Here is a 22,990-nt window from a genome sequence, read left to right as displayed (position 1 = left end):
GGTAATAAGGAATGATAATTTTGATGGTAAAAGTTAAGAGATAAGGAGAGCAATAGTTTTAATGAAATTAAAATTCGCAGAAAAGAGGCTAAAAGTATATTTTTAATTCCAAACTAACAGTGAATGATGACAAGAAAACGAATTCATCATGCGATAAGTCAAAAGAAAAATTAGTAGAATGTTAGATAGTCGCGTTTACAGTTGAAAATACCAAAAAAAAAAAAAAATAAATATTTAAAAACAAGAATGATGCCTCAATTAATGTAAAAATTGCAGTTTACATAGGAAATTCACAAATAAAATTTTTTATTTTAAATTTTAAAAAGTATCTAAGATACATATAATATTCTTTGAATATTTGTCATTGAACTAAGGATATTTTTTTTTAATGAAAACTAATGAAACAGTAAAAATTAAGGGATTGTGAGACTCAAGATAACCCCATGAAAAGACAAAGTCATATTTATAAAATGCATTATATAAATTGCGGTTATTGAGGATATTTATCAGGCGTCTGTTTAGAAGAAATTTGGGTCCGTTAACGGACCCTTCACAAAATATTTTTTCATAATAACGGACCTTTCACAAAATATTTTAACTTAAAAACGGACCGTTCACAAAATAATTTATCTTATAATCGGACCCTTCACAAATTTGTTTATCTTCATTATTGTTTTGCTAATCGAATAAACCCTTACAGGAAGGGGGGGGGGGAGAAAGACAGATGTAAACGAACTAAATCTTGTCTTCGGCAGACGCTTCTTCGATCCTTTATTCGTCCGAAATGAATATTCTGCGTTCAGCAGTATAGGCTAAATATCAAATATTTATATTTTGCATTGCTAATTTAGTAGCTGCAGTTGCTGTTTATTTTTTAAAATTTAATTTTTTTAATTTTACAGTGTTGAGCATAATCTTGTATGTCTTTACAATTTAAAAATTCCTTGAAAAAGTTTTTTTGCAATAACGGATCCTATTTGCACAAATTCATAAAAGTGGACCCTGGTTGAAAGAATGTGACCTAAAGTTTATTTTATATTCACAAATTAAGAGTACTTTTCTCACAATTTTACAAAAACGGACCTTTCACAAAATGTCTGACAGACCCCTGTTTATATACATACAATTGTTTACTGCTTCGAAAACTGAGGTAACAATTAATTTTTTTGCAGAAGACAAACATGTATATTGACTAACTAACTGTGATAATAATAATATCTCTTGAACAAATTTAATAATAATGAAGTTTTTAGACTTAGATGAAACTTGAGAAAATCATTTAAAATGTGACTTAGAAAAAAATGCCTGAGCAGATATTTACATAGCTAAAATGTAAATGTACTACCACTTTATCATAAAGACAACTTCAGGCTATCGATTAGGCGCGGTCTAGTTGGGTCTAGCCAAATTTCTTGGGCCCAAAATTCATATCATTCACTCACTTATCTAATTGCTACATAAAAAGCTGTCATTGTATTATTAACCTATATACATAATAAAATAAAGAGAAGGCATTTTTTTAGGAGATATTTGGCTCCTTTAACCTTTAAAAAAAAACTAAGCAAAAACAGACCTTTTACAAAACATTTTATCTTAAAAACAGATCCCCCACAATATTTTTCATTTTAAAAGGGCCTTTAAACAAATTGCCAAGTATAAGTGTTTGAAAACTGAAGTCGGTGTTGTCTTTGATTCTTAATTTTCCAACTCCTTAACTCTTGGTCTCAATGTTTTTTTTTTTAAAAAACAGAAACATTACCTTGATAGAAAGAACAGGATTGAATGTTTGAAAGAACAGGATCTTTCAACCAATTTCCAAAAAATTAAGACACAAGCCAGTGGTTTTTGTGATTTTTCACAAAAATGAGTATTTCTTTCACAATATCGCAAAACAGGACCTTTCAAATCGTCAGACCAAGTAGGTTAATAAAGCAAGTTGTGTGTGTGCTCCAGAAACTTATGTGACAAATCTTATTGCTGCGTATTTCATTATGTATAGATTTTATATTCTTTGTAAATTTTTTTAATTTGAAAATTGTTAATAAGGAAAAGTTGGGCACATTGAGACAAGGCTAACTTAAATTTTGGTTCTGTTAACTTTGTAAATTTTGATACGTTTTATGAGGCCAAATGGAAACCTTGAATCCTTGCCTTCCAACTGAAAACTTAGAGAGGAAAAAGCTAACAAAAACTTTGGAATATAATTAGCACATAACGTTATATTTGTGTTTCAAATTGATATAAAAAGACTGAGAAAAAACATTGAAATTGTAGAATTAAAATTCCAAAATGCAAAAGTAATTCAAATTATTGAAAATTTAGATAGTTACAACATTTCGATTTTTTCAAATAAAAATTTCGTTTAACCAAAATATATATAGTTGAAGGATATACTTAAAAATTAAAAACTTTATTTAAATACAGCTGAAAAATAATAAATGATATAGAACGTTTAAAGCTTGCTACAGGTTAATTTCAGCGGGATTTTTTAAAAATTTAATTTAACTTCTTTTCATAGTGCGTTATTGAAATTTAATTTATAACTTCAAAATTAATAATACCAGAAAAAATTATAAGTAGAGTCGAGTAAAAGATAATTTAGAGTGCAAGAAAGGCCAAGTTATTAGTCTACAGTATCATCAGGAAGCTCAATAATTTTTGGACAGATCATTAAAAATTGAAGGGGGGAATATATGCAGGGCTATCATAATATAGAATAGTTGCACAATTATTCTAACATTTTGCACTCCACTGACACCTATGAGGTGAAATTCGAAAAACACCACTTTGAAATTTAAAATTTTTGTATCTTTATTTTTAGCTACCACATTATTTTATGATAATTAAGTGTCATATAATAATATTGCATCATGTGTTTTAAATAAATTATACTTACTAATTTAAATATTTTAAAGCATTTGCAGTGAAAAAGTTTAAGTTATAACAGTGGCGTACGCAGAATTTTTTCAAGGGGGGTGTTCATAATTTTCTGAAACTACTAAAAGAAATTCGAGTCTGTAATAAAGCACTATTACTTCCTTAATTTAGACAGCTAGACAATTTTGACTTTTTATTTAGACAACATTGTTTGGTTAAATTTTGATTTGATTTTTTAAGTTTAAGAACATAATGTAATATCTTTTGAAAAAAGTCCAATGTCATATGGGTGGGAAGTAACACTTTGAGGGCCACTTTCACATTCATCAGATTTTGTTATGCTAGAAACGTTTTCTTCAACGAAAGTATCACATTTCTGTACAACAGAAAAACTTACATTGATACTGGATGCTGTCACCTCACTAATTTCAGGTCGTGATTTTTTCTCAAAGTAATTAAAAATTATTAAATTCTTACGTTTTGACATCCTAAAGATCCAAGAACAGTAAATATATATATTGGCACAGAAATAAATGCTATGCTCAGGGCCGGCGCGTACGCGGGGACCTAGGCCATTCAAATTTTTGGGGCCCTTCGATTAAGTTGTTTTTCTCGCATATTTTTTATTTATTCAAATATAAAAGTATTTATATATCTTTTCATTTCAGAAAGCATGTTTAAAATTAAAATAAATAATAATAAATTGAATTTTACTTTATTTTGTTAAATTAGAACTAAATTTTAATCATAACATTTTGAAAAAATTTTAATATATATTTAAAATTGATTTTCTTAAAAAAAATCATTGTTTTTCTTAATATTTTAAAATTTATTTTCAAACAAATCCATTTTAAGGGGGCCCCTAATCATTTGATATTACATCATCCACTGTACTCCGTTCCCCCTTTTATATAATTTTTAACCGCATCTCCAAAATTCTCGAATTGTCTCAAAGACGACAGAACGTCTAGGATTCCAGAATCATTGCGTAAAGATCTCGCGAATGACAGCCAGTCCCGAAAACTATACTGGCAGGCAGAAAGGAACCAGTCCGTAACAGTATCACGTGAATTTGGTTTCAAAAGTACAACCCTATTATAGTAAATGTTTTTTCAGTATTCTGAGAAATACCGTGAGAAAAAAAAAGTAGGCATAAGGTAGATAAAAATATATTGTCTTAAAAAATAATAGCTCGCATAATTTCTACTAAAATTTTTGTTTTTTTTTCATTTTGTCTGTGCTCAAGGGGGGTGTTTAAACCCCTAAACCCCTCCCTTGCGTACGCCACTGAGTTATAATATTAAAAACATTAATAATTTTGTAAATTTGATTTTTTTTATTTTTTGGTTAGTTTTCATTTGAAAAATTTTGAGTATAAGAATTCGGTTACTTAAAAAAAATAAAAAATTCTTTACAGGTTTATTTAAGCATGATAGAAATTTGCAACTTCAGTTTCAATTACTTGCTGAATAATTATACATACAGCGTTCTCCCTAAGCGTTTTTTGAAGGGTGGCCCACCCTGCTTGCCCTTTAAACCCAATAAATGAGCCCTCTTTGTCTCATTTTTGTATAAATACGCTGCTTTCCCTTAAGAACACTGCATTTTTATTCATACTCCATTTTGAAAAAAATTAATTCACTGCTTAAATAATAATTACACAATGGTTAAAATTCTCTGTGTTTATAGGTTTAATTCTGATCACTATTATAAATAATGACTTTGTTAAGATTATTCTCAACAAGTTAAACTATCATTTCTTTTTTTTTTGGGGGGGGGGGGGCTGTATAAATAAAATTATTAAGCGATTTTAAATTTTCAAACTATTTTCTTAAATAAATACCTTTTCTTAAAAAAATTTACATTTAAATGATAATTTTCTTATTATTTTCAGTTTAAATTATAATAGAAGAAAGCTTTAAGAAATTTTTAGTTTATCAATTAATCATTTTTCTTTACTTTTTTTCAAAAAAAAATATATGTGCACAAATTTTTCTCTCATTTTGATATTGAGAGAGAATTACTTTTTGAAATAAACACATAAAATAATGTAAGAGGATAATTTACAAACTGTTAAGGATATAATTCAGTTATTAAATAATATAGATTAAATGATATAGATATTGAGAGAGAATTACTTTTTGAAATAAACACATAAAATAATGTAAGAGGATAATTTACAAACTGTTAAGGATATAATTCAGTTATTAAATAATATTACGCATTTTGATAAATTTTTACAGTGCTAAGTGAGTGCTTTTTCAAAACTCAAAGTGCCCTTTTTTATTCCTAGGGAGAACTCTCTTATATATAAGTTAGTTAAAATTTTACTGGGCTGCTTGGATAAAAAATTATATTGGTTGCATGTACAAGAGAAACAATAAATGAAATTATGTGTCATTTAAAAAATGCCACTAAAGCTAATTTATACCCATTTCAAAACCTTCAACAATTTAGATGAAATATACAAATTATATCATAAAATGTAAAACAAGTAATTATGCTTCTTAATTACTATAGAATAAATTGTGAAAAAATACACATATTGAAATTAAAAACACAATAGTGTTAAAAATATTAATTAAATTTTCAATGAAATATTTAAAATGTTTTCCATTAAAATTTTAATTTTTGATTCATAAAAAAAAAAAATTAATATTTTCTTCATGAATTTTTAAAGTGTTTTATGACAGTAATCATATTTTTCTACGCAATAACACTTAAATTTATTACTTAAATGTTTAGTCTTAATGTAAAAATTATCAAGTTAATTATGAGATGAATTTTTCCTAATTGGCTTAGGCAAAAGTTAATGATTTGAGAAAATCACCCTGGTATAAATTTATAAGAAATTACATTACAATACATAAATTTATAAGAAATTACAAATTCAAACCAAACTTGTAACACTAGTCTGTCACTCTGAGAAAGACTGGACTTGATTAGTCCAGTCTTTCTCAGTATTATGTATATATCTCATTTATGTATTAGTAAGCGTTCATGTCAGTATGGAGACAATTGTTGTCAAATGCGACTAAAAGTATACGCATAAATGACAAATTTGTCACCGTCAAATATTTGGAATTTACGAAATATTAACAAAAAATATTTTTTTCCACGCAGTTAAAAAAACTTTTTATATTAATTTTTGTCTTATTTTACAAATGGAATGAAATTTAAATGCATGGTATTCAAATGGAATAACTGAAAATGTGGTACAAAAATTTTTAAAATATTGAAATTCCAAATTTACATGTTGTGCTGTGCTTTGTATTTATGTACTGACAGTATAATTGTTCATCAATAAAACAATATTTTTTGCTCTTTTAGAATTGACTTTATTTAAAATTTCATAATGTTTATATAGTTAATATAATATTTTGTTAATGAGAAAAGCCGAGAAAGTAAGAGCTAACAATTTACTATCTAAACATAATAAATTTTAAATAAAATCGATTCTAAAATTCTAGGTTTTACTTTCTGTTTTCTTCATTAACAAAACATTATATTAACAATTAACTATCTAAAAATTATGAAATTTTAAATAAAGTCAATTTTAAAAGAGCAAAAAATATTTATTTATATGGTCTAAGCATTTTAATCTCTATGTTGAATCTATTCACAAATATTAATTTTGTTTTGTTTTTTCACTAAATTTTAGTAAATGCAACTAATATTCAATCATTATAGGGTAATGAACCTAATTACTTTTAGGATATTATAAATGGTAATTAATAATTTTACATTGTGTACAATATCATGGCAGTGCTCGATTTTTCTTCTAAAATTTAACTACAATACCACTAAATGAATATTTTTGGACCACTAAATGAATATTAAGGTAGTTTCATTCGATCACTAAATTTTCATTCTTGGTGCGAACCCTACAGATTGGTGCTTAATCTTAAGATTGTTTTTTATTAATATTTAAGATAGTTTATAATAATAGATGATAAGTTAAAAAGAATCATTGTCCTTATAACTTCATGTTCATAGTTAATGCATCACCACTCTTACAAGTTTCCAATTCCAAATCATAAGTAACAATAAAACACTACAATTTTGAAAAAAAAATGTAACAAATTATATTTATTAACAAAATTTTGAAAAAATTTAATAATAAGTTGGTTGGTGTGGCGAAGAGCGAAAAGCTCCTGTATGGTGGTGAAATAAAAGAGAGAATGGTGGTGAATAAAAAGAGCTTGAAAAAAGAGTATGGTGGTAAAATATTATAATTGCTCATTAAATTTTTTTAAAAATAATTATAATTACAATATAAGAATCATTGAATTGTAATAACAAGAAATAAATATTTGGCTGAACAACATAAGTAAATATTTTTATGGTTAATTGCGATTAAAACTATACTAATGTTTTATATTTTTATCAGGAATAGAAAACTTCTAGCCCGTGGGACATAAGTTGCCCATAAAGACTTTCAGCTTGATCTCTGAACTGTCTAAAATATTAAAAATAAAAGTAACAGAAAGTTACCAATCTAGTTTACAGCCTTTCTCGAATTATCAGCATGTGACAACTTTTAATTACAATTTACGTATATTTTTACTCAATTTATGTTTAGGTTCAGCAGTGCAGATTTTGCAGTGAAAGATAAAATATTATTTACTTATAAATTATTTACTATTAAAATTATTTACTTAAATTACTTAGAAATTTGTAAATAAACTAAAATAGAATTCACCCCCCTACAAATTTTATTTAGTGAGATAAAAAATAACTCTCATAAAAATGTTTTGCAACAAATAATTTGTACAAGACAGGGTGCATAGCTAGTTTTTTCCAACAAAGAATAAGTACCTTTTAAGCACTCAAAAAATATTTTAAGCACTTTCCAATGGAAATTATAAGTAGGATGTGTACAGTAAAAAAAAATTATTTTTTTCTATCGTTTAAAGTACTTAATTTCTGAACATAAAATAAACAAAATGCAAAAATCATTTCCAAAAACTTTACATAATCATGATAACTTGACTAATTTCTGATGAATATTTTTGAGAAAATTGTAAAAATCTTGCTTTTTTTGTAATTTATGACGACAATCGACAAGGCAAAGAAAAAAATCTCCTTTTATATTATCAAAAATTAGGTAGTTTTTACAAACTCCGAATAAAAAAAAGCACCTTTAAAAATTGTAAATCCAAAATAAGCACCTCTAAGCACCTTTTAAAAAAGATATGCACCCTGCAAGATTATTAGTCACTTCACTGACATAAACAAAATTAAGATTAGTACAAATTGCATTAGGAATAGTCAACAGGTGTCAAAGTACTAATTTATATATATTTTAGAAAAATTACTAATTTCATACAAAAAAATCAATTAAATTGTATTAAAAAGTGACATTTTCTTTTCAAATATAAATACTTACCTCTTAGAGGAAATACTTATTTACACGAATAACAATACTTTTAACTTAAATAACAACATCAGATTTAGTTTTGAATAAACTATGGAACATAAACTTACAATGAATTATCACTTAAAATGACACAACTTTCTTTGTTATCACTAGATATTCCATTAGGTTGCAAGACCTTGTTCTCTTGGTGGATGTCCTTCAATTGAAATGGCAAAAATCTAAAAGACATTTCTTAATAATTTATAATAAATAATATTTTGCATCAAAATAGATTTTCTTTCACACTTCCATGTCATCTTTACTAATTTTACCGCCAATTTCACAACATTCTTCCCACAGCGCCCTCTACAACATTATTTATTCATAAGAGTTGACAAGTTTTCTGCCCCAAGTTGATTCAACTTTTCGAGTTCGATTTGTTCTACATAAATATATACTTTGCAAACGTAGCGCGTATGAAAGGTTTAGTGCAAAACGCTTTTCGAGAAAAAGCACACTCTTTCGCTATGCAAGACTGGCGGGATTTGGCGATTTTATGCTTTCTATTAATATTTGTAATTAACATTTAGGTGCTTAAAACGATACAAAAGCTGAAAATTTTTTTGGATGAAATAAAATGTGTCTAAAATTAGAATTATTTTCTAATGCAATGTATCAATTCTCAACAGTGGCGTACCAACCGGGGGGGGGGGGGCAGAGTGGGCACCCGTCCCTCTAAAATTTAAGTGAGTAGCAAACAATACGTTTCGCTCGTCCTGAAATTTAGAAAAGTGGAGAAAAAAATTTGTTTCTAAAATATTCAATTTCACTAAACTTTATCAATCTCAAAAATAAAGTCTAGTGAAATTGAATATTTTAGAAACAAATTTTTTTTTTTATTTTAAAGAATTTATTTATTTATTTATTTTTTTTTTGAATAGAAATGTGTGGGGTGAATAATGTGCTGTGATTTGTGTGTGGGATGAATTATGTGCTTCGCCCCTTTTGAAATTTAGGCGTTTGAGAAAATAAAGTTAAGTAAAATTGACCATTTTAGAAAAAAATTTCAATTTTGAAGCTCTATTCTTCATATAAAAAACTTTTTGTTTCTCTTAAATTGAAGTAAGGAGGATAAAAATGTAATCTCTTTCTAAAATTTAGACATTCGTGATAATAAAATTGGTAATTTTAGATAAAAATATATTTTAACTTTAAACCTATTTTCCAAATAGAATTCTTTGTTTTCTTTTGAAATCAAAGGGGGGTGGGGGCTAATGGGCCTTGTATCTTCTGCAATTTCGACAATCGGGAAAATAAATTCATTTAAAATTGGTAATTTTATAAAAAACAAGATAAAATAAAATTACTTTTCTTTCAACTTTGAAGCTATTTTAAAAATAAATAAATAAAAACCTTATTTTCCTTTTATATTTAATTTTGAGGGTGAAAATGTGCTTCATCCCTTCTGAAATTTAGACATACGTACAAGTAGAAATCAAGTAAATTTGGCAATTTTAGAACACGAACAAAAATTTTCTTTTTTAATTTTGTAGCTACTTTAAAAATAGAAAACTTTATTTTCCTTTTAAATTAAAGTGAAGGGGCGAAAATATACTCTACATCTTCTGAAATTTAGGCATTCGCAAAAAAAAAAAACAAGTAAAATTATTAATTTGAAGAAAAAAAAAGGGATTTTTTAAAAAAAATTTGAAGCTACTCTCCAAATTGAAAATTTTATTTCCCCTTAAATTAAATTGAGGGAACGAAGAAAGTACTTCACCCCTTCTGAAATTTAGACACTCGCGAAAATAAATTCGAGTAAAATTGATAATTTTAGAAAAAGAGAAAAAAAAAAAAATTCCAATCTTTGAAGCTATTTTCCAAATAGAAAACTTCATTTTTCTCTTGAACTAATATGAGGGTTGAAAAATGTGATTCGCATCTTCTGAAATTTAGACAATCACGAAAATAAAAATCAAGTAAAATTGTCAATTTTAGAAAGATAAAAGAGATTTTCTTTTTCAATTTTGAGGCTACTTTATAGAAAAGTTTATTTTCCTCTTAAATTAAAGTGGGGGGCGAAAATGTGCTTCGCCCCTTCTGAAGACATTCGCGAAAATAAAGTCAAGTAAAATTAGCATTTAACTTTTTCTTTTCTTCAACTTTAAAGCTATTTTCCAAATAGAAAATTATTTTCCTCTGAAATTTAATTGAAAAGTAGGATAATGTGCTTCGCCCCTTCTGAAACTTGACCTTCGCTACAATAAAGTAAAATACAATTGGTAACTTCAAAAAAGGAAACTACTTTTTTTTTTCAACTTCCTAACTGTTTTCTAAATAGAAAACTTCCCCCCCCCCAAGACAAATACTTCTCTTTTGTTTAATTTGTCTTCGACTTTTAACAACTTTCAATTTAATTTTTAAAAAAATTAAAACCAAAATACTTCAAAAAAGGGCACCGCAGTGAAAAAATTAAAACCAATGTTTAGAAAGCTAAAATAATTGCTATTCTTTTCCCTTCTCTGGAAAAAGCATCCTTCACTGACAAATAGATTTATTTTAAAGCATCCTTTGACTTTGAACACCTTTCTTCCTACCCCATACAGAGACTATACCCATAGTCATTTGACTCTTTCAAGAAATAGGCATCTCAATTTACCCTATGGAAAAATGTCCTTTTGCTTCTTTAAATTGCCTTTATCATTTTTATGGCCCTAGGCTTTATCTTGTTTTAAACTGTCATATATCAGGGATCTGTCCAGGCTGAATTTACTACCGTTTAGCGGTACCTTCACAAATTCAACTTTAGGAAAAACGGTAGTTTCACAACATACTTTTTCTTAAAATTTTATTTTTGTATCCCTTAAGCAACGATAAATCCATATTTTTACCATATTTTTGTGCTGATTTATAAATATAATTTTTAATTTTTCACAAATTATGTCTAAATTTTCACAAAATAGGCGCCTCTCAGAAAAACCTAGACAGACCCCTGTATATTTACAGAACCATCTATTTGTTGGACATCTATTCATAAATTGTCTTAAACAGGCAATTATCTAGATGTTCAAGGAAAACAGATGTGGGATCTATTAAGGGGATGACTCCCGTTGACATTCACCTTGGTCATTTTCTCAAGAGACTTTTTTCTGAGACAAACGTTCTAAACACTCTTTGTTAAATTTCAATTTTTTTAACTCACTCAATTGCATCATTTGAATTAATTACTTTTAATTCAAATATAAATTTTTTCTTAACTTTTATTTTATTCAATTAATTTAAATTAATATTTAATTTCAACTGAGACTAATTAAAATTATTTGCAACTGTCTTTTAAAAAAAAAAGACATAGATCGTGCTATTAATTTCCATTCTTAATGATTTTTTTTTTATTTTATTTTTTTTTTTTTTTTGGATAGCAAGAAAACGTTAAATAAATTTATTTCTAAGGATATATGCAAATGTTTGCTTTAAATCATTTAACACGTTTAAAATAGTGTATTCATGTACTGTTAGAATAGTTTTATATGTATGGTCTTTTAAAAATTGCTTTCTATCTATGTTGGTATATCAAGATCGTTTCTATAGTACATACATTACTTCATGATTTTACCATTTATTGCGTGGGCATGAATTTTTTTCTTATTTCAAATTCATAAAATTATTAACATTGGAACTAAAATTATTAAATTTTAAATTAAGTAAATAAAATTCTTAAATTGTTAAAATTGGAAATTTTTAATGATTTTAAGCAACTTAGTTTTCTTTAAAAAATGAAATTTAGCCTTGAATTTTATAAAAAAAATAGCATTTGATTTAATAAAAAAGCTATAAACATTGTTTCGTTGAGAATAACTGAAAATATGTTGTTTAAAGTATTTTAGTTTAAATAATTCACTTTTTTTCAGACAATAAAAAAAAAAGTTTTAAGAAAAAAGGATTTTTAGTTGTTTTGATAATTCTTTCTATTTTTACGAGAGACTTTCTTATATCGATTATTTAAGATCAGCATTATCTTCACATTATTGAAATGAAATTAATTTAAAGTTCCTTGCTTTCATTGATATAAATGGTATGTGTTGCAGCTTTTATTTACTTCAGTAAAAAAAATGACGAAAAAACTGTTAATTCAAAGTAATACGATTGGGTGATTTAAATACAATTTTATCCCAATAGTGTCAGGGAGTTGACAAATTTCCTTCGTGAGATATCGTAGATTGGTAACATTAATATACCACCCTGAATGACATTCTTGGAATGAGACTAATTACTTAGACGATCGAACTTATACTTTAGAAGTTATAAGCATTTTATGTACAAGAATTACTTTTTATGTTCTTCACTCTACCCTACAATAATGGTAGAGACACTTTTGGTTTTTCATACTTTTTTTCATTTCTTAAGAAGTATTTGGTACTTCGATTTTTCATACTTTTCAATAAAGTTTAAAGCTTTCAGGGGTTTAGGGACCAACAGTAAATTACGAAAAAAAAAGAAAAAAAAAAATAGTTTTTTTGTCAAATCGAGCAATAAGCTTGTACCTTGTATCGATTACTTTGGTTGCCATTTGCAATGACTGTATAAAGTTTCGTTAATCTAGATTAAATATTTAGGGAGATATGAACATTTTTATGAAAAAAAAAAAACTAATTTTATTTTTGTCTCATATTTTTACTATAACTTTAAAAATATTCAGTAAAATTAAACAAAATTCTTGGAGAAATTTAAAATAAGTTACAAAAATATTATTTTGAGATTTGGAAAAATCGTTAAAAAATGCGCAAGACATGAGTATTTAAAGTAGTTCTTTTGTACTGCGCATGCGTGGAAAAAGATTAAAATTATTTTCTCAGAATTTTTTAGTGAATCGTATTTGGCAACTAATAGAAATATTTTGATTTAAATATCTTGAAAATGTAAAATGTATCGAGCAATTTCTAAATAGTTTATGTACTTTTCAAAAGAAAGTTCAAAACGATAAGGGGTTTTCCACATTTTGTGCAGTAATTATAGAGTAGTGTAATTGGAATTACTGCGAAGTAAAATTTTTCTGAAAAACTCCCAGATTATTTTGAGTTTTATTTTAAAAAGTACAAAAACTGCTAAGAAAATTGCTTGAAACTTCTTACATTTTTAAGATATTTTAATCACATTTTTTCCTTTTGTTGCCAAATACGATTCACTGCAAAATTAGGAAGAAACATTTTTTTTTTTATTTTCTTACGCGCATGCGTAGTGCAAAAGAAATACTTTACTCATATCTTGTGCAATATTAAAAAAAAATTTCGAATTTTAAAACTATAATTTTGTAATTAATTTTAAATTATTCCAATTTTTTTTTTTTTTTTTTGAATTTTACAAAATATTTTTATAGTTATCGCAAGAAAACATAAGACAAAAAAAAAACTTATTTTTTTATGAAAATGTTCATATCTGTATAAATAATTAAGCTATAAAATAATAGATAAGCTAATAGATTATAAATAAACGAAATTTTGTGCCGCTATTGCAATTAACAATCGAAGTAATCAAATCGAGCTTATTCCTTCATTTTCTGGCATAGGGTGTTCAAAAATACCCGTTTTCTTTTACTGCTTATTTTATTTTATTTTATAACCGTCGTTGAACAGCCGACCCAACTTTATGGGTTTACGACTACCAATGTTCAACTCCGTAGCCATGTAATTTTGAACCCAATCCAGAAGACAAGGGAGCTCCTGGATCGAGTATTGTGAGAAATTTGCCTTCGTGGAGGACTTTTTGATGGAGATAACCCGCATTTGAATTACATGGAGAGGAAGACCACGAGAACCTCCCACGGTTAGCCTGACGGCAAGGTGACTTTTACGGCTTATTGTCGGTTTCTCAAACATCTGATAGCCTTAAACTTTATTGGAAAGTATGAAAAATCACAAACTTCTAAGTTTACAAAATAGTCCTCGCAATATTTCTTGAGAAATTAAAAAACATTCCGAAAACTGAAAGGGTCTCTTCTATTATCGCAGGATAGTGTATATTATGTTCAACTATATATCGCGGGATAAGTTAAATATATGATGAAAACAAGCTCATAATTAAGGGGGAGGGAGACCAGGAAAAATGTACCAAAAACCAAAATATGCTGAGGAACCCTCTAAAATTTCTTATCAGAAATACAGGGTTATTCCCTAAGCCTGGTGGGAAATGACTCTCCCTAAATTTGAAAAAAATCCCCCTTTCCATGAACAACAACAAAAAATACATAAAGTTTTTATGTAGCAATAAAATTTTTAAACAATATAATAATAAAACTTTTATGTACTCAACAATTATTAAGTACGAGCTGCGGTGACTCAAGGAATAGAGCATTCGCTTTCTAGTGAGGTGAATCGGGTTCGAATCCCAGCGATGGCTGGTCGATATGAATTCCGCACCCGGCTCGCACCGACCACAGTGCTGACATAAAAATATCCTTAGTGATAGACGGATCATGGGTTAGAGTCCCCTTGCCGTCAGGCTAACCATGGAAGGTTTGCGTGGTTTTCCTCTCCATGAATCGAAAATGCGGGCTAGTTCCATCGAAAAGTCCTCCACTAAGGCAAATTTCTCCTAACGCTTGATCCAGGAGTTCCCTTGTCTTCTGGATTCGATTCAAAATTACAAGGCTACGGAATTGAACATATATTCAAATGTAAGTAGGTATTTTTTTTAAATATCTAGTTACAATGATGAACTGAATTAATATTTAATTAACTCATCAAAATTTAAAATAATATTTAATTAATTTAGGCTCACTTTTGAGTCGCAATGTGTTTTTCCTATGCTAATGCTTTATTTTCCTTTCTTTTTCTTCTGGACTTTTTTTTTCAGAGCTTTTTTCCTTTTACATAAAAATTATCAAAACCATGACCCGAACAAAATAGAGTTAATCCCAAAAAGATCCTTCCCCAAAAAATATAAATAAAGGAATTAAAATTAATGTTTTAGTTCAATAAACTAAAAACTAATTATACATGTGCCTCTCTGATCAAGTTAATTTTGAAGTGAAAATATCATAAACGTGGCTAGAAATCATAGCCATTACTAAAAAAAAGTGTTTTCCATTTAATAATATTTTAAGATCTAAACCACCGCTCAAAGAAATTACCGTTTTTCTCAAACTAAACCACTAGCTGTAAGCTCGCTTCTCTTATATTTAATTTCATGTGATAGTATAATTTTACATTTATATGATATACTAAATCTTACCTGCAAAAATGTCCACCACTAAAATAATTTTAATGATTATACTCAAATATAAAAAAATTTCCCCTTAAATGATTAAAAAATTTTCTTGTACAGTTTTAAAACTACAAAATTAAATAAAATATTAAATGGAAATATCTCCTCATCAAAGTGACTTGCCCCTTTGGAACCCCCCCTCCGTGGGCATCCTGCAAAAAGTAGTGTCTTTTAATTAATTTAAGAAAAAAAAATTGCTGACAATTCCCTTACATATTTTACGAGAGCAATTTTGCACAACAATTTATTCAAAAACAATTTTGAGTAAAGGCTTTTCAAAAACTCTGCAAAATATGAAAATAGGAATTTTTCTTTTTTTCCCCAGGAAGATCCGAAATAAATTTAGTTTTTGGGCCCCTAAGCCCGTGCCCAGTCTTGATTAACAGAAATGGTAAAATTCTTTACTTTAATACAACTTTTTGAATTTTTTTGTTCATCATTTAAGGTATAAAATATGAAAAGCTCCTTTTCGAAAATTTAAAATTCATCCTTGTACATTATTTAATTTTTGAACTAATATTTAATTATATTCAAATAATATTCAGTTTCGCCGTTGTGGCATTGTGATTTTAACGGAACTATTTTTTTTTTTCTGTTTACCTTTCAGACATTTACATATGTATACATTTATATGCATATATTTGTATATATTAAATATTACTTTTCATAAGAAAGATATCCATTGTATTTTAACATGCTTTTGTCAGTCTACTCTGCATTGAGTCATAGCATCCGTTCTACAAGTTTGGACGAGTACAATAAGAGTAAGTTTTTATTTGTATACCAAGAAAAGTTCCGATTTCCTCCTCTTGCATCAACCACCCCTACTAGCCAACCACAGTCTGGAGAAAACTGTTTATTTACTGCACTAAAAACAAATTTGGACAGGTCCGGGCACAAAACACTTGAGTCATTTTAAATTATTGCCAATGAAATTGCAATCCTTTAGGATTTACAATATTGCCGATAAATGTGAAACATATACCACCTGTAAGGGTGTGTCTTTTTATCGCAAAATCCGTTTTTAAGAAGAATCTATAAAAAAATGTATGTATAATAATTAATTTTAAAACATTGCTTAGATTTATTATCTCAGATATTATTGTTTTTTTGCTGATTGGCTGGTAGTTTTTAACAGCTAGAAAAATATAAAAAGAACTCATGCTCGATTTATTAAAGCAACTAGCGCGTGCCAAAGTGTGATAAGGTCAGCATTTTATTATTTAATATTAAAAATTCTGGTTGCGACCAGGGCCGGATTAAGAGCAAGCGGGGCCCTAGGCCATTAAAATTTTTGGGGCCCATTGATTAAATTTTTTTCCCCGTATATTTTTATTTATTCAAATATAAAAGTATTTATATATCTTTTCATTTAAGAAAGCAAATTTAAAATAAAAATAAATAATAATAAATTTAATTTTACTATATTTTGTTAAATTAGAACTAAAAAAATTATCGTATTTTGTTAATATATATTTGAATATATATATTGAATATATTGAATAATATATATTGAAATCATTATTTATTAATTATTATTAATTATTATTATTATTAATATATTGAAATCATTGTTTTTCTTAATTTTTTTGAATTTATTTAAAAAAATTTTTTTTGAAGGTGGGCCCCTAATCATTGGCCCAGGCCATGGCCTAGTCTGGCCTAATGGGTAATACGGCCCTGGTTGCGACCTACTTTATTCATTTAAAATTTTTTTAAAAAAAACGTGAAAAGTAAGCTTTAACTCAGTTAATGAAACATTAAACAAATTAGACAAATACATAAAAATATTGTTAACAAGTTTTTAAAAAAAATCAAAAATCACATTTCGATAAAAAAATTTTTTTTTCTTTTTTTTTTTTTTAAAGCTGAAAAAATGAGATTTTATTGAAATTGAGCTACATTATGTTTTGTTATAACGAATAGTGACTGAATATAGTGTCACTAAATTAAATTGTTACCGACTGATTAATATTTTTTTAACTAATAATTTTCATACAAAAATTAAAAACATCCTTCCGGGAAGAAAAAGAAATTAATTTTACACAATTTTTTTTTTGTGAATACTAATAAAAATATTTTATGTATTTTCATTTGGTACTATTATGTTTCAGATATAGTTAAATAATTATAAAATAATTTTTTTTAAAAATCTTAATTAGTTTCACGTGTTTGAAAATTCAATTTTCTGGAAATTTCAGTTCCGGTTACAAAAAAATTTTATCATTAAATAAAAATAAATAAATAAATAATAATAATTGAGTTCATCACAGCGTTATTAGGTTTGGGTTAAAACAAAGCCGGACCATTTCATTAAAAAACTATAGTTGCAAAAAATTTCGAAATTCAAAATTGTTGATATCTTTAAGAGGAGCCATTGTGGCTCGGGGGATCGAGCTTTCGCTTTCCAAAGAGGTGAACCTGGTTCGAATCCCAGCGCTGATCGCATCTAGGAGGTATTGACCTACCACAGTGCTGACGTAAAACTATCCTCAGGGGTAGTCGGATCATGGATTAGAGTTCCCCTACCGTCCGGTTAACCATGGGAAGTTTGCGTGGTTTTCCTCTCCATGTAACACAAATGCGGGTTAGTTCCATCAAAAAGTTTTCCACGAAGGCAAATTTCTCCCAATAATGGATCCAGAAGTTCCCATGTCTTCTGGATTGGGTTCAAAATCACAAGGCTACGGAGTTAAACATTAGTAGTCGTAAACGCCAAAATTAGGTTGGCTGTTCAACGACGGTTTTAAAATAAGAATAAAATTTCATCAGGCAAGCTAACTGCAATCGTAAACTCAAAATTGGGTCGAGTGTTGAACGGCGATTATAAAATAAAATAAACTATCTTAAAGAATCTTATTATGTTATAATCTGATAACTGACATTAATTTTTTGTTTTATTGAAAATATTATTAATTTTATCTACGTAAAGATATATATCACAACGAAAAAAAACAGGATTGCAATTACTGTTAAACAAAGACAAATTATTTATTCTTATTAAATAGTTCTTATTTATTAGTTTGAGAGTTTTTCATCTGACTATTTTAACGCTTTTTATACTTAATCAGTTTTACTATAATTCTTTAGAATATTCTTAAATAATGAGAATATATATTAACACATTGTCGAGCGGTCACGAGTTAACACGCCTGTAAGCAGTTTTGGGGTTAAATTGCAGGTTAACAAAGTGTTAAATACCAACTTTTCATGAGCAACTGTTCTATCTTTTCATCATTTTAATAAACTTAGATTCTTTACATAGATTCGAATTTGAATAATATATAACTATAATAGATATACTTGCACATTTACCACCCGAAATTTTTTTATTCGATTTGTATTATTATATTACTCTTTGTTAGTTATTACTCTTTGTTAGAGATAAACGCAAACTAGAAAAAAATATGACTATAAATAACTTTTGTTTTAATCAGCTTATTTTTTATGTACTAATTGCAAATCTTTAACAGGTGTCAGTTTAGACGAAATTTGGGTCCGTTAACGGACCCTTCACAAAATAATTTATCTTTTAATCGGACCCTTCACAAATTTGTTTATCTTCATTATTGTTTTGTTAACATTTCTTCCTCTATTCGTCCGAAATGAATATTCTGCGTTAAACAGGCTAAATACCAAATAGTTGTATGTTGCATCTCTAATTTAGTAGCAGCATGTGCTGTTAATTTTTTAAAATTAAATTTTTTTAATTATAATTTTACAGTGTTGAGCATAATCTTGTATGTCTTTACAATTTAAAAACTCCTTGAAAAAAATTTTTTTTTTTAATAACAGGACCCTATTTGCACAAATTCACAAAAGCAGGACCCTGGTTGAAAGAATGTGACTTAACATTTATTTTTTATTCACAAATTACGAGTAATTTTTTCACAATTTTTACAAAAACGGACCTTTCGCAAAATATCTGGACAGACCCCTGTTTAAATTAACTGACCCTAAATATGCTTTCTGTGAAATAAGTTACGAAATTAGACGCAACATACTTTTTTTCTGAGTAAATATATGCATGAAATCGATACATGAATTGAAATATGAATGTGAAATATATAATATACATGATATAATTTCTTATAAATATCTTTTAAACATATTTCAGTTTTTGGCCATCAAATAAGGGGTGCGATAACCGCTAAAATTATTAATTTATTAATAAATTTCATTAAAAATTATTCAAAAGAAATTTTGAACAGCAAGACATGCAGGTTTTCATATAGTTTCAAACTATTTAATTTAAAATGACAAAATGCGAAATTTGAGAGTAATCGGCAAAAAAAAACTATGTAATTTTGAATGACAAAATCCCACATTTGAGTGTAAACAATGGGAAAATTTCTAAGTAATTCCCGAGACCTGATTTATTTGGCTGGCACAAGTAGGTTTAATTTAAAAATGTAAATGATAACAGTTATATTTACACTCTTACGCTACAGAAAATTTGATTTGAATCCTTTTTCTACTAGAAAATTCGGAAGACTTCATGAAGTGAGGGAAGATCGATTGTTGGCTGACCCCTGCTATCAAGGAATCCCGAAAAGACGTTATAACTTGAAGTTTAGAGGGGTATTTGTTGAAAAATACCACCTATCTCTGTGTCGAATGACACCCTTTTTTCACATTGTTTACCTCCCCCAAGATTGCCACAAAAGAAGGAAATTTCTTGGAAAAACTAGGGAACTAGAACGACCTCATAAAATGTGGTCAATAGAATTCTTGGGAACCCCCTCTGAAGCGACCAATACAAAATTTCTGGGAAGAATTCTTGGGGAGTAAATTGAGATGGCCAATTATAACTAATTATTGCCGAAATGTAATTGCCAATAATGTACGCTTCAATCTTAAAAATACCTCATTCATAATTTTTAGTAGCGTAGCTAGACTTTCGGATGCTTCGGGGCAAATAGAGGAAGTGGGGCCCCCTCAATCCCTGGAAATCTGATACTTTTAACATGTAATGAAATCTCCTTTTAACGGGGCAACTTATAAGGGACCTTGCGGTACTATCCCATTTGCTCCATTAGTAGCTACGCCCCTGCGTAAAATGTTAAAAATAGATCCTTAAAGACAAGAACCCATTGACTGACTTTAAAGAGTTATATGAAAAAAATCACTTTTGACCATTTTATTTATCTTTAGATAACATTGAATAACAGATCGTTATTAAATAATAAAGTAATATATTATATAAAATATTATTATAAAAAGTTCTTCTTCTGAATTTTTTGTAACAAATATTTTATTTTCGATTTTTCATAAATTTCATCGGGTTTGGTGGAATTTATTTCTACTCAAAATGTATCTTTCAATTCTAATTTTTCTCCAAAATTTCAATTTTTAAAATTTTTTTTTTTTAACTTAGCATTTTCGTAAGAGTACTGTGAGTTAACGAGGACAGTGCAGTATATATTGAATTGACAAAAATATGGAAAAAAAATTAAAATAAAAGTTTTTTCGTTAAGAATTTGCTGAAAGAACAAGTAAAGAAGCAGTTACAATTCTATATAATTCACACATACAATCATTTTAACAAACAATTTGCGGGGAAAAAGTTTAAAAGCCTCTTCATTTAGTTATAAGGAAATAAATTTTAAAAATACAGAAAAAATATTTCCAACTGCAGACACGAAAGAAAAAAGAAAAGAAAAATGCGACACGTAAACCCAAACAAGAACATCTTTAGCTGGAAGATGTAAGGCAAGATTATAGATAAATTTCTTCTTGAATAATGTCTGAAAATTAAGAATGAATCTGAGAAGTCATTCCACTTCAGTTAGGTTTACGACAGAATGGATATTCCTTTCCTTTCACAGCCATGTTGGAGCCATGAACTAATCCCTGAAATTAATAAATATTTATTTATTTACTTTTGAACTTGAATTATTAACTTCACGTAGCCTAATTTTTTTTTAAATAGAAAAAAATAAAAAGAATTCAAGATAGAAAAAAACTTCAATTATATAGAAAAACAATATAAATTTCAGTTTTCATACTTTAACATTTATAGCACTAAAAGATTATAAAATTAAATTATTGAATGTAGTTTTAATTTCTTATTAAAGTGAAAATCACTGTGGTCACTATTCTGACTGTCATTTTGTATTATTTCGGAGTTTCGTACCATTTTTTCAACTTTGTTTTTCTTCTGAACATCGAAATTGTATTAACAAATGTTGATAAGAAAAAGTGATTTTTTTAAAAACATTGAAAAATCTATACGCCCTGCTGAAGGATAAAATAAACTAGAATAAACAAAAACTCCAAATCTGGGCTAAATCTCTCTGCTGGATCTACTTGGCGAGAAGATTTTTTAAATTTAAAGCAACCCTACATGCACGACGTCATCAACACTAAGAACGAATAAGCAAAGCCATGCATGAGTCAAAATATTTGTAAGCAAGCAAAAAATCAAACAAGTTGTTATGGTGAATTCCATCATTAAATGGCCAAATAATGATGTAGATTCGAAGAAATAAAGAGCTTAGAATTTAATTTTTACAAAACTTTTAGTTAAATTGCTGCATAGTTTTTTATTTGGTAGAATTAAGATGAAGCACCTGCTTTCAACATCCTTTTCTTTTTTATGAATGACACATCTGCCGTATTACAGGTTAGTGAAAACCAAAATCTTCGACTTGTTCAAGTTATATTTAAAAGTTTGTTTACATCTATAGTAGTCTGCCCTAAATCAAGAATTATCGTTATTTCTTATTGTAGTCTTTATAGCTCTTATAGAATTTATATTTTAGCTTAGAATGTTTCCCTGTTGATGTTATTTCGAAAAAGAGCAGACGATGTAATTCTTAACTTTCTTATTTTTTCCATTTTTGTTTTAAGTTAAGTTTTTTATTATAATTACAAAAATTGTATTATGTATTTCCAACATATTTCATAAGTATTTAAGTCTCAACTATTAATATTGAATAATAACCAAGATCTTTAACTTATATTTAAGAGCTTGTTTATAATATTCCATTTTAGTCAATTATCTTTAGTTTCTAGAATTTATACTATAATTTAGAAAATATTTTTTTGATATTTTTTAGTTATTTAAAAAAGAGGAAATTATGCTCTTTTTAACATTCACTCTTAAGTTATAGTACAAATTTTTAACAAATAGGTTGCTATAGATTTTCTAGTAGGTTGCTATTATTATTATTATTGAATAAAATTCATACCTTATATTTGAGAACTTGTTTTTACCTTTGGTATTCAATTTTAACCCATCCGGAAGTTATACTTTTATTCAGAGAATATTTATGTGATTATTATTTTATATTAAAAACGAAAGCGCAGACGATGTGCTTTTTAACATTCCTATTTTTTTTCTCTTTACCTTTATTTGTCAAAGCTAAAATTAAATATGATATTATTTAATTGTATCATAGATTAACAAATTAACAAAATATTATAATTTATATAGAATTATTAATAATAAACATAACCTTTTCCCTTCAATTAAGTTAGATGTAAACATAT

At 27.4% G+C, this 22,990-nt stretch overlaps 2 protein-coding genes across 4 annotated transcripts in view; one reads left to right on the top strand and one right to left on the bottom strand.

Moving 5' to 3' along the window:
• LOC107450926 (uncharacterized) overlaps positions 1-8,610 on the bottom strand; it is a 47,250-nt gene extending 38,640 nt beyond the window's left edge. The window contains exon 1 of one of the 2 annotated variants that reach the window (XM_087152971.1): positions 8,365-8,610. In XM_087152971.1, the coding sequence (XP_087009097.1) occupies positions 8,365-8,486 (122 nt within the window). In that variant the 5' untranslated portion in view covers positions 8,487-8,610. The remainder of the gene's footprint in view (positions 1-8,364) is intronic. The other variant, XM_087152972.1, reaches the window with a different exon arrangement.
• Positions 8,611-21,857: 13,247 nt separating this feature from the next.
• The window catches only part of LOC107450937 (uncharacterized), a 67,993-nt gene continuing 66,860 nt past the window's right edge, over positions 21,858-22,990 (top strand). Inside the window, exon 1 of one of the 2 annotated variants that reach the window (XM_016066883.4) lies at positions 21,858-22,121. The gene's annotated coding sequence lies outside the window, so the exon portion shown is untranslated. The remainder of the gene's footprint in view (positions 22,122-22,990) is intronic. The other variant, XM_071184518.2, reaches the window with a different exon arrangement.

Source organism: Parasteatoda tepidariorum, chromosome 10, assembly GCF_982258835.1.
Source record: "Parasteatoda tepidariorum strain Cologne lab strain chromosome 10, Ptep-v5.0, whole genome shotgun sequence".
NCBI classification, from domain to species: Eukaryota; Metazoa; Arthropoda; class Arachnida; order Araneae; family Theridiidae; genus Parasteatoda; species Parasteatoda tepidariorum.
Note: the sequence above shows the minus strand (reverse complement) of the source record. Positions and strands in the feature narration are given on the sequence as shown.